Here is a 17,892-nt window from a genome sequence, read left to right on the forward strand (position 1 = left end):
CACAAACTGAAACACAGACGCTTCCATCTGAACATGAGGAAAAACTTTTTCACTGTGAGGGTGACAGAGCACTGGAACAGGTTGCCCAGAGAGGTTGTGGAGTCTCCTTCTCTGGAGATATTCAAAACGCGCCTGGATGCAATCCTGTGCAATGTGCTCTAGGTGACCCTGCTTGAGCAGGGGGGTTGGACTAGATGATCTCCAGAGGTCCCTTCCAACCTCAGCGATTCTGTGATTCTGTGATTCTGTAATGGGCTCTATCACAAATGCCTCATTAGAGCTTGGAATGGGAACTTGTGTATGAACAAAGAGGGTTGAGAAAAACTGAGCCAAAAATGCTAATGCAGATAGGATCTGTGAACCTCAGTTTCTCACTGAGGTTCACAGGTCCTGTCTACATTAGCATTTTAGTTCAAACCCTCCATGTAACTCTTACATGTGCAGAGCTTTTTTGTTATGGACAAATCAGCCTCCTTTCAGAGGAGAAACACAAGAAGGTCGACTCTAAGTGCCCCAAAAATGTGTTCCAACTCCTTTTGCACAAAAGAGTCTAAATTAATAACAGGACATTTTGGTAACTTAAAACCATGTGAGTAATGGGAACATTTAGTTCAGAGGACCAGACTAAATATTGTCCAAGGAAAAATCTCAGAACCATACGTAATGCAGATACGGGGGATTCAGCACCAACTATTTCAATCTCATGATCTGCTCCTTTGTACTAGACTATTGGCTAATGCAGACAAAGCCATGGTATGTAAGGTCTACTATTTCTCTTAAAAGAAGAGATTGAAGGCATTCCAGAGACCACTGTATTGCAAGTATGAATAAATGCTAACATTTAATAGTCTAATCAAATTAGTTTTTTATGCTTGCTGTCTCTGCTTATTGAAAACTCCTCTAGTATTAGTGACATATTCAGAAACATCTCCACATATTTTATCGATCAAGTAAACATCATTCTTCATTTCTGCATTTTAATTCATATGGATGCTTAGCATTTTATATAGGCATGTTAAGTTTTCCAAGTGAATACTTATACTAAAGTCAAGATAAACTATAAAATATAATGATATATTAAATAAGGGCTAGAGACCTATTAAAAAGGTGATCATATTTTATTGTTTATCTTGATTTCGGATTTAATATTCACCTGGAGAACTGAGCAGACATATCATTGCAGCAATTGCTGATTCTTCCCAGGACATATTTAGGAAATGGCAGCAATAACTTTTGGTAAATAAAAAAGAGAGAGAATATCAATTTATTGGTTTTATCAATGTGATTAGAGGTCTGCAGAATTGAGAAAGAAGAAGGACTTATGAAATGGGGGGTAAGTGTAGTCCAACCGAGTTGAAGAGAAGGGATTCAGACCTCTCAAAAAGTAGGAAGAAGCTGGAGTACGCTCATGAATCAAACAAGAAGAGAAGCTTGGATAAGATATATTTCCTCCAATGGGTTCTGCAATTAGTTGAAGGCAACCTATCCTTTTTTATCCTAGTTTTTACATGATTTTCATTGATGTGATGTCTAAGCATCTTCCAAAATTACATTCAGTCATGCAACTAACACAATTGTGAGAAACCTAATAAAATCAGATCCCCCAAAGATAAGTATGAAACTTTGTAAATTACATTAACAATGAGTAAGGCCTCAGAATGAAATACGAATACTTTGGAAAAAGCTGAGAAACCCATTGCTGCTTTTACGTACATGAAGAATTCGGTCTTATAGAAATGCTTTTTGCATGCTGTATTTTTGTTTCTTAGTTTTACTTTGTTTTTGTAACCAGGTTTTCTGAAACAGAAATCAAAATAATATAGGATACATTTTAAAAACCAAAAGTCACCTCAAGAAAATTCATTTCAGCATATACTGATCTCCACCACATCAACTTCTATCCACAGTGACTTTAAAAATCATACAGGTTTCTGAAAATGTCTATATATTTTCTCCTGTCAAGCTACAGTAGCAGAAGGGAAAGGCTAAAAGCTCCCCAGATAACTATGCTGTAATAGCAATGATCTTCTGATAATGCTTCATCTAGAGCATCTCCTTTGGATTAATAAAACTTCTGAAAATAGAGCTAATGAAGGAGAAGGGGAAAAAAATCTCAGTTTAGGAGAAACCACAGGAAATGCTGTGAGATTTTATTCATCACTCATATTTCAATTAAAAATACAAAAGTACTATGACAAGTACAAAATAATCTATATTTCTGCTCTTGCTCTAGGTGTTGTCTCATAATAGCTCGACTGACATCGAAATAAGTAAATAAAAAGAAAACCCTTAAAATATTTTTCTAGTTATGAAAATATATTTTTTATTTGACATTGTTACTCTTGTCACTAATTGAAAGCAAACAAAATTATGCTTTCCACATACTAAATATAGTTCTTTGGCTTCTAAACTTACAATTTTTTCTTGCTGCTAAGGTAAAGTTTAACAGAGATGAGATACAGAAATTTTCCTAGGCATTTGCCAGGAAATTTGCCAGTGAATTTTATTCCCTTTGTTATGTTAAAATGATAAAAAAGCTAACTTGGGAAGAGGAAAACATTCTTTACTGACAGAGCTTCATCTATTTGGTTATATCAGACCTCACTGCAGTACAACTCATTATGTAGAAACAGGATGCGTGTATTTATATAACAGTTTTCCTTATATACGTTAAATAATTTCATAAGTAGGTGAGTCTGTATATCTAAAAGAGATATATAATTTTCTTTTGTTATTCCATCAAAAGCAGTGATTGCTCTTATTTACCTTACATTAATGGTTTTGCTCTTTTTATATTTCATTAAAATTATTCAAAAGAATTTTTTTTCTTAATATATCAGCAGTCACTTTTGATATTATAAATATTTTTAATTGCAGATACTATAAGCAATGTGAGTGTGTTAGGTTTTCATATAAACAGAAACACAATAATCAATTTTTTCATCAAATATTTAAATATTTTTCCCTGAAGAAAGTGTACAAAATACAGAGATTTGTCACTAACTTTGTATAAACAGGATATTTGATAGAAGTCTATTTCTATACTTTTGAATGTTTATTCAGTATTTATTACACAGATTTTTTCCTTAGAAACTGATTTAATGTTTTTGGTACAGAAAACAACAACAAAAATTTGTTTTTAACATTTCCACAGCAGAATGCCTTCAGTTCTTTGTGAGTTTTTTTCATTGTTGTTTTTGTTTGTTTTATTTGAACATTGTTTCTTCTCAACAGCTATCATGGAGAATAAGAACACTGATCCAGAGCTCAGTTTTCCACTGTAGTCAGTGATGGCTAAACCAAGGTCATTACATTAATATGACTACTCACATAGCACAACATAGTAATTTAGGCATTCTAAAAAAAGATAAGTCCCAACTCAAAACAATACAAAGGCAGACTTTCATAATCCCTTTTCAAATCTCTGGAATATCAGCAAGTGAATAATTCATACTTAAAATTACCATTAAATTTTCTATTGCAACTATGGACTTAATCTGGAAAATCAACCTAAACTACAGCTGTAGCCAGGAGTAGGTATAACGTGATCTACCTGTAGTATCAAATGTTTTACAATACTTCCTCAAGCTCTCATTTCCTAAACACTAATCTTCCGTCCTCCTCTTCTTCAGTGGACCAGAGAGAAATGCAGATCATAACAAGTTTCTTTGGGTCCCCTTACTGACATGACTCCAAAATGCTCCCACTATTAAGCTTGCATGGACATCTTTTGGAAATATTTTTATTGCTGTCTAATAATTCTTTCCCATTCGGTACTTGAACCTTTTGTGCCTTTCAACCTTTTCCCTTGACATAAGGGTACTAGAATAGGGATGCCAGCTTCCTCTGTGCTCTGCACCCATCCAATAAATCGGACAATAGCTTCTTGTATATGTAAAGAAAAAAAAAAGGACACATATGAGGCCAGAAAGGAGAGCAGTTGTTTTAAACTTAATGATTGTCTTTGCCATCTACTGTCTTCTAAAATTCAATGTCCAGACAGTAATATCTATCTCTTCTCCATGTAATAAAAGAAGCAGGAACGGAAGCAGGAAGACAAAGAAAAAATGGGCTGTGAAAATTATCAAGATCTTCTGAGACTCCCAATTACACTTGTCATTAAAAGTATGTGCTACTCCCCACAAAGCCATGGAATTGCATTTGTGTTGTAACACAGTTTGGATTTGGTCAATATTTTTAGTGATTTAAAATTTGTCTATGCTCTTAATTCTCTTCTATATCTGATTAGGTACAGCACTAATTAGTTAAGGTTCTGTAGTGGATATTTATGTTCTTCTTTAATCTTTCATAAATTCATATATTTTTTTGCTTACATGTAGCCAGAATGAAAATGAAGTTGTCTAACACAATTACAAGCCTAAAAGACTTGATCAGAATTTCTGAACAAATAACTGGTATTTTTAAACTGAACACATGGAAAAAGTTACTATTTTATGCTGCAGGATTTCATTAATGTCATCTGAAAGGTACCTAAGTGTACTCTTAAAGGCATCTTCAACCCTTAAAATACAAACACTCAACCCTTAAAATACAAATACACTGGTAGCCACCTGAGTCCAAGAGTGACTACATTCTTCAGTAAGCAAAAGTGCAAAGGCTCCAAAATAAATGGTGAAAAAAAGGTTAAAGGCTGTGAGGAGAAAAGCTTTGAAAGCAAAAAGTGAAATTTCTTTTTTTTTTTCAGTGATTGAAAACAAGCACCAGAATTTATTCAAAATTTGCACACAAATATATTTCTCGGATCATCAAAATACAAACTCTGTATATCTTCCTGATGCATTTTGCTCTTTCCTCCCAGGTCCTACCACATATAACTCCCTTTGTCCAAGGGAGCTTTTTCTTCTTTATTGATGCCTGCCCAGGACTTTGACAGCTTCTTTGCTGCTTCCTTTCATTTCCTCCATTCTCTCCACCTCCCAACAACACATTTTCTCTCTCAACCTTGTTAAACAAGTCTTCGTCTTCTGATTTGTCATTAGCTCCATCCATCTGTCTACCTTAAGTCTCAAATTACTAGTTGGAGATACATGAATTTAACTGAGTTAGGCTCAGTCTTTTCAGAAAGCTCATTCCTGCAGTGATGGAGCACAGCAGGTAGCCAGTGCTGCTGCAAGGGCAACTATGCTAGTTATTACTGTCTCCCTTTTATAAATTTGCTCTGTCACTAGCTTTTTATTTTTTACATGCTCTATCTTGTGATAAAGTCATATGCTATATACTCTTTCTGTAAGTAAAACTTCTATCCATCCTCTCTTCAACAAAATACCATAAGATCATCAAGATTTGAAGATTTATGGTGATTACATCAGATTGATGCAACAGGTACCTTTTATATTACTTTCCTGCCTCTTTATGTATTATTATTTTAATACCTTTGTTAACAATTCATTATTACTGGATACTAAAGTGTATGAACTTAACAATAATGAATACCTTCTGTGAAGAACAACATGTTTTATCTGAAGATTGATCACTTCAGAGCCTTTCTTTTAAATTTCAGCTAAAGATTATGCAACCAAATAATATTCTTAAGCCTATTTTAGACCTTTCTTACATTTCTACAGGCATAAGCTAAGGAGAAAATAAAGGCATTCTATGTGGATTTTCACTTTACATAAAGTTATTTTGGTGAAATTCTTAAAAACTATTATCTTTCCAAAATGCTGCTCACAAATAGCACACAACTTGGCATTTTTTTAGATTCATATTTCTCTGATGAAAATTTTTACATTTCTCCAAACTTCTAAAAGCTGTAACCTTAATAGATGAGCATGTAATTGTGAAAAAAAAGTCAGCACATTTGATTATACACATCCCATGGTGCCTCAGTTTTTTTAGATTTAACAGTCTGTCTTACCATTTTCCCCAGCTTAAAAAATCAAAGAAAATCTAACATGAATATCTTTTCTTTTTTTTCCTCTCTACTAAAAGTGGAACATAAATAAAATCCTTGTATTGCCCTCGATTATGTGCCAGGAAAAATTCCAGCTTCAGATATGGAGCTTAACAGGTAACACTGCTTATTCATGAATCATTCAGGTTAAGCTTAAGTGAAGATTTGCACCAAATAATGCTGAATTATAGAAGGAAAATTATTTTGGATGGAAAGTAGTCGAGAAGGTAAACAGCAATCTGCAAAGGGATTTTGCAATAAACCTACATATCTTCTGTATATATTAGATACTTCTGAAAGTCTCAATTCATAGATATTCTTTTATTTTTCCATGCCTAAGCAAGTAACAAGGGACAATATGACTTTCATACTCCATTCTGAAGTCAGAACACTATCATCACTTTAACTTCAACTGAATCTAAAACATCAGTTGTGTATAGAGTTAAAACTGATGCCCCTATGGTTAACATAATAACCCAGAACAAAGTATGTTTGATAATAATACATTAAAAAGAAGCCCTGAAATTGTTTCACTGAGATAACATGTACATTTTATTCATGAACAGCTGAGGGACTGGGGTCTGTCTATTTTAAGTAAGTGAAGCTGCCTAAATGTGTATAACTAAAGGGTTGTCAAATTTTATAAATATCAACTGCATAGTGATTTTTCCTCAACGATAAAGCTGCAGTGCTCCTGTCCAAGTTTCCACATTCATATCTTTTTGTTCTATTCCTATTGCATGTGTACAGATAATTCTATAACCACTGAGTTCAGGTATACTACRCAGTCATTTTACTACAGGTAAGTATTAAAGCTGACACTTTTGGAGCCCATCAGACTTACTGTGTATGCACAGGTCAACTTTAGAGTCATATGCAGCAATACAATGACACAGGCTTTGCATGTAGACTAGTTGAAAAACAAATTCAATCTCTGGAAATGTAACCATAGTTATCTTTTGAAAAGAACAGTAATCCAGCCACACAAATTCATAAAATACAGAATTCTCTCCAATACCTGTGCTTGAAAGGCTAACGGAAAGAGACAAGTTGATTTGCCTTGCTTGCTTTTGCCTGCTAAAGGAAAAGAAAATAGGCAAGCCTTGACATCATTATCCATACCTAAACATCTGGTCTCAATTCCACTCCAGAGTCCAGAAGAGAGACACTCCCTTACAGCAGAGCCAACTAGCATGTATCCTGAATCACAAGTAAATATAGCTGTAGATCCATATGTGATTTGAGTTCCAATCTTATTTCCATTTGGAGGTGTTGGAAGTTCTCCACAAGAAATAACTTTACAGCAAAAACAAAACAAAGCAAAAGGAAGTATTTGAGTATCACAAACACACATGCAACAGTATGTAATACTTATCAACCAGCTAAATAAATGTCACAGCCTGATGTATTCTGCTTGGTAGAAGAACTGGATGAAAAGCTCTGTGTACAAAGACTATTATTTCCTCAGGAATAATACCCAAAATTTGAAAAAAAAAAATTGTCTCTGTAAAATTTTTTAAAAACCACACTGCTCAAAATGTTATTAACTAAATTGCTATTTAATTACCTTGGTTTTGTTTGCAATTTTTTAAACTATTTCAGTATTAATATTGTTGCCATTTTTTAAATTATATTTTTGTTTCTTTGAAAAGTTGTCATCTTTATCCTCTAGTTGATACCAAAATGCTTGCTCTTCCATTCTCACAATGCATTGCAACAACAAACGAACCATTTTCATGGAATTCCTTGCCATTTAGTTACAATTCAAAACAGTTTCTCATTCAAAATAAGAATTTTTATTTAAAAATTTTACGAACTAGTAAACTATTACTGAACAAGATGTTAGATTATCAGTGGGTGAAAGCAGCCAGAGCACATTATGTTAGAAGAATAGGTAAGCAGTAATATTGCAGACAAAACTATATAGATCTATATAACATATATATAGATATACATGTAGATATATACACAATATTTTAACACTAGCAGAGGCCAAATACTGCAATTAACTTAAAAAGAAGAAAACTCCTCCACATTATAAATGAAATTTCCATTAGGATGCAAAGAACTCCAAAATAAGGTTAATTTCCAAAGTAAATATTTTGTTTTCTGAACTGCATTTTTCCGTCTTTTATTTAATATTTAAATATATTCTAAATATGAACAAACTGCAGTTTTCTGGATTATCTACACATTTTGTTTCACTTTTTTAAATAATTGTGTATCTACATACACATGTATATATAGATACATGTATCAAAAGCACGATCACATCTCATTCTATTAGAGTGCGAGTTATTAGGTATTTTACAGAGGAAAACTTGTGTGGTTTTCAGGTATACCTATAGAGCCGTAATTTTCAAACACAGACGTCTAAATACATAAAGGAGTCTGCTTTTCACAAGGCGCTAACTAAAGCCACACATGATGGATTATTTTGTTCTCCTCGTTTAAAGTATCTCTCCATAGGGTATCTCAATATTCACTACTTTTTTTTTTTTTTTTTTGAGAAGTCGTTACTGCAGGCAATTAGGATATCAAATTATGGTGGGAAAGATGTGGACCTGCACACTATATGGGAACCAGATGAAAGGGGGGATTATTTTATTTCTCAAGTGTTAAGGAGGATGCAAAGTTTTAGAATTTTTCTAGACTATTCAGCATTTCCGACCTACAAAAGTATTCTCCCTGGTTTATACCCAGCATGTACAAAATAGAAAAAGATTCTTCATGACTTATTTGTATATTTTAGGGACAGGGAACTTAAAAATCCAGAAGTGTGCATACAGACATTTCCTTGTCACTAAGCCTAATGGATTTTATTTATAAATAATAGCCTCCAGGATACCCAGGAACTGTGCCTGAGAAAAGTTTCTACATTTTTAAGTAAGAATAAAGTATTTTTATAAAAATATTTTTTATCTGAAGCTTACACAGGAGAGGTAGATAGATACAGATGTAGACAGACAGATATAACGTGTACTCACTTTGGCAGTAAGGCCGCTCATTTCTCCAACTCCAGGTGCCATTAGCAAGACACTCAATAGATGCTGGTCCCAGACCATAATAGCCTGGATCACAGCTGAAAACTACTTTTGTTTTATACTCATAATGTGAACCATTCACTATTCTCCATCTTCCATGCTCCAATGTAAAAGAATTGATGCTTGGACATGTAACAACTTTAAAAATAACAAAAACACACAGTTATTTCTGGCTTAGTACATTGAAATTAGGAAAATATGTGCAATTATTCATTCAGAAATATATCTTAAATATAGTGACATTATGTTTGAACAACAAGGCTCTTGAAAAAATTCAACGTAGGTTCATTGTCATGGAACTACTATGCCACTTTTGATCAGACATGAGAATCTTTACTAAAATGCTAGCTGAATTTTAATGCAGGAATTACTTTCCACCTAGGTAAAGTCTATGACATTTTAAAGTCTGATTTCAGGAGGCTGCACTTTGGTGACAGGGAAAGCAATATTGATATGCAGGATCGATTTTCAGCAGAAAAGCATTCTTATCTCACCTCTGAATTCTACATGTTCTTCCTACCACCAAACAAAACAAAACAAAACAAAACACACCACCTTTCTACAATCTATTTTCTTTCTCCCCATCCATGTTGTTTCTTTAGATAGAGAAAATGACATGAGGAAATGTACTAATTTATAAGAACAAGAAAAAAAGAAAAAAGTGAAAATCCTTGTAAACTATTATAGGGTAAGTTTCCTTCTCCAAAGTTCACTGGGTGAACATCTCACTGAGTGAGACGATGCAAATCTTAATGGATATCTGATGCTCTGTCTGACATTTCTGTGTCAGTCTTATGATCACCTATGTGTTCATATCCCACTTACAACTTTTTGGGAATCTGTTTCTCCCTGGAACTGAACATACATTTTCTCTTCAGTGATGTTCCCTGGATTTTAGATGATGGAGGATTATAATGATGGGCCAGATACAAATAATCAGCAGTAGTTTCACAGAACTGTGAAATACCAGAGATTTTGCAATTCTGGATAGTGAATAGGGTTTTTTAGCAGTATAGGAGCTCTCTAAAGAGCTGAGTTTTGCATAAACCTCTGTAACCATAAACTTCGATTTAGCTGAAAATTAATTATCAGCTTGAGTGTATTCTATGATGTGTAGTATCCTCCTTCTTCTGTTGTCACAGAATGCTTCAATATATATCTGATTAAAATAACTTAATGCCACCAATGACTCACAGGTTAAAGCAACCAGAAGCTGAAAGTTTAAGTAATGCAAAGTTTTGTGTCTTAGATAAATAAACACAATGTACAGTCAGGTTCTTATTCCCTGGAGAATTTTTACATATTTCTTACCTACACAGCGAGGTGTTTTGTTGTGATTGCTCCATGTACCATCTGGCTGGCAGACTGCAGTAGTAAGTTCCTTGGATGATAGTCTATACCCATCGTTGCAAAAGTAAGTAACACGGGTGCCAACTAAGTAATCTGTGGTTAATATTCCACCATTTACTGGAGCTTTAGGAATTCCACAAGATATTGCTAATCAAAGAGAAACACAAAATATTTTTATTGGTTCTTCACTATAAGCTGCCTCCTGCCTCAAAGGGTTTATGCTCTGTGCTGTCAACAGTCACATATTCATACAAATGGCTCTTTAACTTATTAATGTGTGTTTTAAGCCTAGAAATATTAATTATCTTAAAATTAAGGGATGAAACCTCAGAAAGTTTTTGGACCATTATTATATCTTCCTCAATGGAGGAGGTAGAAATGAGTATAGTTCATAACCCTGCAGCTATCCATTCAAAGTGCAGAAGATAATCACAGAAGATGCAATACAGAATATCCGGAAAAAATATTATCAGCATGGTTGAATGCACAAAGCACCAAACTGAGACATTAGAAATCTAGTTTGTATTTCTGGCTTCTTGCATCAGATGTACTGTGTAACCTTTGGCAAGACACTAATACTAACTTTCAACATTCTATTTTTTCTCTTGCAAAGCAGAAATAAAATACTCTTTGTAAATATTTTAAAATTGGCAAATAAAAATGCAAGCAATGTTGTTTTTTTTTTAATATCACTCAGCAGAGGAAAAGCACAAATAGAAGATCTGACTCTATGTAATAGTTTCCCTTTTTTTGGTATAAAATGAACACTGAATCTTTTCTGCATTTTAACACCGCCCATTAAACACAGACCAAATCCAAAACAAAGGACTTACTTACACGTTTAACACTGAAATACCTTACTTTGAAGTGGAATTTTGAATCCTACAAGAGGTACCTATCCTTTGTACAGAGATATGAAAAGTGAAGCCTCTTGGACCCTCTTGGACTATGTATAAATAGCTGGGACAGAGAGGGCATGCAGCTGTTGTCCCTGCTGTGAGCTGGCCTGATGCAAGCCGAATCTCCTTCATAAGCAGTATAACAACAGTACCAAAAGGCCTTGCACCAAAGCTAATAATCGTGGCTGAGATGGAGGAAAAGCACTAATACTATCACAACTTGCAGAACAGAGGTGATAAAATCAATGCTAAAATAGGCTTAATTTCCATAAAAAGAAATCTCATATGGCTTGTGAAGTTAAAGATGGAACACACTGTATTGAAAAGATCCAGGAAAACTATGATCAGTTTGTTCATCACCATATCTAAGTAACCATAAAACATATCTCACAGCTATTACTATATCTAGTGGAAACTGAAGACAAATGCCTTTAGAAGAAAAAGAGAAAAACAGTGATTTGGATGCAGTGAAGGCATTGGGAGCATCACTGAATTCTACTGAATTCCAAGCATATGAAAGAAAACTTGGAAAATCTATCAGTTCACTAATTCTAGCTGCAAAGCCTGGTTTTTCTCCTGTACATTTGGAGTTGCTGATCCTAGTAAAACACTGTGAATCAAAAGTGACAGCTCAGACTTTAACCTCTCACCTCTTCCATAATTTTAAGATCAAAAGTGACAAGCTAACTAAACAGATGGTCCAGGAGAGCTTTTACTAAACATCTGACAAAGCTCTACTACCGCACCTGATACTACCAAAGAAGGAAACAGAACCCCCCTGACACTAAAATTAAAACATATGACAAAGATGGTGTTTATCGTATCTCAAATTCCTCAAGAATTTGGATGAGAGCAGTAAACATATTAGGCAGACCTCTTCCCTGCAGTGAGGAAGACAAGCAAAAGCTGGTATAAGCAAGGTGATCAAGTCAAACTAAATGATACCAACATCCACCCCATGACTCATCTTGCCATAATCTATAAATTGATAGATTTTTATTGGCCAAGTATACCACCTCCTTTCCAACCATGTATCTACAATAAAAAGAAGTTTCAGACTATAACGGAGCTTCCAGAACCCAGTCCATTACCGGTAACAACAAAGTCAACTTCCAGCAGAGTATAAAAACTGGAAGAGCCCAGAGCGACTTATGGTCCTGAGGACCAACAAAGGCCATAGCACTACTTGTGCACATACTGCAGATTCTATCCCTTTAAGCAATCAGCAAAATATACAGTCTCAGGTGTTTCATATATACCTCAAATGTTTCATATCTACCATAGAGATTAATGATGACTCCTTCAATATTCAAAAGTCTCCATTAGTGACTGAACTAGATAAATTTTGAGCAAGACCATCCATGTTAACAGAATCAATTTTGTGGCACAAGAAAAATATATTTTTCCCTTAACTTTAAATTATTAAAAAATAAGCTTCATCCCAACGTTCCAAATCCTCGACAAGTCTTTTATATAAACACTAAAGCTATCAAGGAATTATTGAGACATTTAGTTGTCAGCAGTTATGAGCTGAATTTTACTTGTGTGCAAACTTGCACAGAAATTTAAGATTTAGTTAAGGAAAAGAAAAAGTGAAAAGATTAAAGCAAAGTATTGCCTCATCTGAAAACCCAACAGAAGAAAAAAGACTAATAAAGAATACCCAAAGTGCACAAAAAAACAAGTTTATCACTGAAATGTTTGATCACTGTATACCAGCTTGGACATTACAAACCATGTTTTTGCAAACTGATGTCAGAAGGGTATTAAAAAAGTCATAACTAGAACATTAAAACCTATTTTTTGTTCACCAGCTTCAGAACACAGCGCCAAATTCAAAGATGTACACATGAAGTTCTTGGAAGACCTTAAGTTTACTAGTTCTTGAGGACCACCAGCACCTTCCAAAGACTTATATGAAATTTCATATTATCATGGGACTGGGATAAAGCTGTTAAGAATCCTTATTTAAATGTTAAGGCACAACTAAAAGTTTCTGTGATAATGACAATTTCCCAAGCAAAAATCTTACTATCCACTGTACAAAGGACCTTTGATCCTTGGATTTAGTCTGACTCATTAAAAAAAAAAAAAAATCCACTTGGTAGGTGTAGGTACCTTCTACTCCTCCAGGAGACAAAATACTGAGCACCAATGCTGACACCAGCTGAGAACTGGTAAAATTAAAGGACGGCTCACATCCTTTACCAGGAGCATTTCAAACATAGGCAAGACTACTTCTGAAAATATTCAGGAGCATACTCCTCTGAATGTAATTACTTGGACATTTGACCCATGAAGAATGAAGAAATATTATGAAAACTAATTGCCTTGAACATCACTTTAAAAGGTGATGTTCATTAACACAGCTGTATTAATTATTAATTAATATAGCTAACTAATGTATATGAATATGGCTATCTCAAACTTATAAACATCTCTAAAAACATTTAAAGGTAGAAGATAATTTCTTTACACATCAGACATTTGGTCCCAGACTACCATAAACGCACTCTAGCATTTTACCTGACAAAAATATCATTTCTGAGAAAATCATACCTGTAGATAGCAGTCGGGATAGTACAATTTTAACATTAAAGGCAGCCTTTTTTTCATTCCTTTTTTTTTGGTATGCTTTAGTATCATTTGCTTAACAATCACAAGTATGACAATTTAGATTTCTGAGCTACTTAACTCTTCTGAATTCCACTTTATTTTACAAGTTTTGTTTACTCAACAACTTGACCAAGAATTTCTGCCAAACCATTTGCCAGTAATCCTTATATGAAATTATGAAATATTAATACTGATTTCTGATGGGGTCTGTGTGAGACAACACTTATTTGCAAGAGAAATATTTCATCATTAAAAATAAGGATCATGTAACGCTGGGATAAAAAGTAAAATGTAAGCAATAACTGAGAGAAAAATAAATGCTTTAAAAATACTTTGAAGCTACTGAGAATCTTTATCACTTGTAAATATGCTTACATTTATATGAAGTATAAAATTTTAATTTCCTTTCTTGCAGCATGTTAATTCTCATTCTTTAAAACCTTTATCATAATCAATTCTCATAATTTAGTTAACCACGGGAAACTTTTATTGACTTGTGATTTCAGAGGCTTGGTGTCATTAAAACTGGGATGGATGCGTGGATGGACAATACTTTCATATTATAATTTCTTTAAAAACAGAATAGTTAGTATCTAAAAGTTAGAACAGTAAAGTTTGTATTTAATAGTAATTATTATTGCCACTACTATACTTATATTAGAGTTTGAAGCAAGTTCCTTTTAGTTTTTTTCATGGCAGGAAAAGGGTGGTTTTATATTAACTTTGAAGCAGGTTTCAGTTAACTGTTGAAGTCTTAGATTGAGGCTTTTCCTTTTGATTCCTCACTGCTGTATTGAGTATTTTCTACTAAGATATATTTGGGTCTATACATAATACAAAAAAGCTTTCGTAAGGTTATTTATCTGGATTTTTCAGTTAAAGTTCTGTAGCTCAAGTGATTTGAAGAATGACTGGTATTATATATTTAGAAGTTTAGAGATCAGGATTTCTATTCATATAGGTGTAAGAATAAGAACATTAAAAACGCGTTGCTCTAACATAACTCTCAATCTTGACAAAAAGTAGCAGTGAAAAAGGCTACTGGCATTCATTAGCTACAGGAGAGCATTCAGAGTGATGACTCGATAATTGTACAGATGAAAAATGAGAAATGTAGAGAGACAGCACTGGTTTAAACACAGTCAGGAAAACCTTCCGCAAGCAGTAAAAAATGCTTGAAGAGAAACGGAGATAGCATTGTTAAAAACAATGCCAGCTGTGCTGATTGTAGAGGCAATATATTAAGGAATTCTCAAATTTTGATTCCTTAGATTTCTCATTTCCTAAAGGATGATGTCAGTAACAACTACTGTGATTTGACTGATAATCTTTGTTTAAGAAGGAGAGAAATAGATTAAAATGAGCTGCACTGGTCTTAAAAACATTCTGCAAATTGAAAAAAAATTGCAAGTGCCACATTTTTTGTGTGTGTACAACGGTCACCCATGGCAAAATTGGGATGTGTGAAAGAACTGGTTAAATTGGCTTTGGTAGTTATGCTATAAATGTGAAAATGTGAAGCAGAATTAGCTGGTAAATTGTGAAGGATAAAAATGTGATGGGCAATTATAATGACCACATCATGAAGTTCTAAAAACCACTAACCCACAGTTAAAAGAGTTGGAACTACTTGGTGGCGAAGCTGTACTTTTCAGAAATAAAAGGAATGTGCCTTGGATATTGTCTGTTAAAGAACATTAGGGATATTTACTGACAATGTTCTCAATCTTTTGATACAAGAGGTTGTATCGTAAATCTTCCATATGCGGGATAATTTTCACATTGGCAAGGCAAGGGAAAGCTTAGATGCAGGAGTGATGCATTGAATCAGGTTATTTCTGAGGGGCTTTTGCAGTAATAATGTTTATGTTGAATCTAATGAGCTGGCTGGCATGAGTTGCAGGGCATATATATTATGACCGCAAACCACTTCCCGCATACAAGGACTTGCTAGAAGAATCAAATGAAGTCCATATCATGTATCAAAGTTAACCTTCATTAAATGAACAATTATAACTAACTGCTATTAAATTAATATGTATATTATACTGAAATTTACATTACAGCAACAGTTAGTCTAAAAGTCTTTGTATGATCAGACACCATGAGATTACTAAGCACTTAATTCCACTTGTTCTTGAAGTATTATCTTTGAGTAGTGCAACTATTGCCATTACTGAACTCTGTTCACTGAACTCTACTATACTGTTGGCAATAATCATCTGCTATTTGCATGTGGAAGGCTATATTGTTTTTTTTCATTCAACATTATTTGAGACATTCAATTACTAGTGTCAGGCATAGACCAAGAAGGAGAAAAAGCTAAGGAATGAAACACACTGCCTGTTTTTGCTTTGGGGTTTTTTTTGATGACTTTCAATTTTGAAAAATGCACACACACTTTTTATATATTAATATAAATTTATCAGAAAGCTTTGAAACTGAGATTATTTTGTTATGCTTCAGAAACACATAGTTCCAAAGGCAAAAAACACTTGTGGGAAATTTGAACATTTATATAGCATTTCTCTCCACTGGTCAATAGGAATAAAATGTCTGCAAGCATCTGGTCAAAATACTTAGCTGGGATATCCTAAAGAAGGTTTATTGCTTCTATGAACATATGATTTGCAAAGCTGAAATACCTTATCTGAGAGGTAAATACAATCAGTGTTTTCCTCAGCTTATATAAGAGAACAACAGAAATTCCTTGCTATATAAAACACTGTACAAAACGTAGACATCACATCTGCAATTTTTCATTAATAAATTCTAACAAAGATAACTGAACAAATACATGTGCAATTTATAAGCAGAAAAGCATTCTTCTTAAGAAAGGAAGAATTAGAATACAATCTCAATGGACATTAAATAGTTATTTAATTTTCCTTGCTAAGGAAAACATGTTTTGCTTTTTTAAGGCAGAAGAAACTAAATACACAGTAAACCTCATTACATTTAAACCTCAAAAGATTAGAATGGCATCAAAGGTAATGTTTCTTTTGGCCAGTATCCTGTTCTTAGGCTTCCTCATTTTACATATTCTTGGATTATGACAAAGTGTGAATTAGAGTGAAAAATAAAATTAAAAATTTAAAGCAGAACTAAACAAGACAAATTAAATGAACTTTACTAAACATTAAGTTTTAAATGAATATTTTGAGTGTTTTTATATTTTAACCTTGTATTTTTTCTCACAGTGATGCAAATTATCTTGATACTTGCCAGCCTTAGCAGATTCTGTTAAACTACTATTTGCTGAAAATGCATTTATTTGGTAAGGTTTAATGGGTAGAAGCATTTTCATACAGAGGTATGAACATTAAACGATTACCTCATGTTCATTTTAAATCAATCAGAAAACTGATAGCTTACATTAGAAAAGGAAAAAAAAAAGAGTTTGTGAGTGTATATTATTTTATCATGAAACAATTACCTTGACAAGCTGGGACTGGAACATCCCATGAGTAATAACCGTACGGAGACTTCCTACATACAGCAGTACTTTTCCCAACGAGCCGAAAACCTCGATCGCAAGCCCAGCGAACCACACTGTTGAGCTGTCCGCCTGTCTGACTGACAATGAAACCGTGTGGAGGGGACTCTGGAGTACTACAATAGAGAGCTTTAAACACAAATATTAAATAAATAAAAGATGTATGTAGGAGCCAGATGACAATTCTTATTGAACTCAGTGGATATCTTATAATGAGATGAGAAATGTATCACTAAAAGTTGTATTTTGTGCCCTCATCATGCATTCATCAAACACTGAGTATAAAGGTGAAAGAACAGGGCCTTATCAAGGCTTCAGGGTTCAATACTTTGAGAGGAAGTGAAAAGTGATAGCTCATTTGTATAACTGCGTTTTACCACCTTGTTTTTTAAACTGAACAACACATAGAATTTTAGTCCATGGTGAAATTTAATGCAATCTCATAAGTTTCTGCAGTGTACAAAGTGTTCTGAAGAAGGAACCATCAAGGGCATCCTACACATAACCCTTTTCAAATTTCTTTTTTTTTCTGGTCCTAGCAAAGTTATTTCTTTCAAGTTCTGGATTCTGTGA

At 33.8% G+C, this 17,892-nt stretch overlaps 1 protein-coding gene across 1 annotated transcript in view; it reads right to left on the bottom strand.

Annotated features, from left to right (window-relative positions):
- LOC112974075 (CUB and sushi domain-containing protein 3) overlaps positions 1-17,892 on the bottom strand; it is a gene marked incomplete at its 3' end in the record, with an annotated part of 516,764 nt that overhangs the window by 27,045 nt on the left and 471,827 nt on the right. Inside the window, exons 48-51 of the mRNA XM_026082659.1 lie at positions 17,260-17,448; positions 10,270-10,455; positions 8,902-9,096; positions 7,037-7,210 (exon numbers count right to left, since the gene is read on the bottom strand). Coding sequence (XP_025938444.1) covers positions 7,037-7,210; positions 8,902-9,096; positions 10,270-10,455; positions 17,260-17,448 — 744 coding nt within the window. The remainder of the gene's footprint in view (positions 1-7,036; positions 7,211-8,901; positions 9,097-10,269; positions 10,456-17,259; positions 17,449-17,892) is intronic.

This window comes from Apteryx rowi, unplaced genomic scaffold, assembly GCF_003343035.1.
Source record: "Apteryx rowi isolate R43461 unplaced genomic scaffold, aptRow1 scaffold_589, whole genome shotgun sequence".
Taxonomy (NCBI): domain Eukaryota; kingdom Metazoa; phylum Chordata; class Aves; order Apterygiformes; family Apterygidae; genus Apteryx; species Apteryx rowi.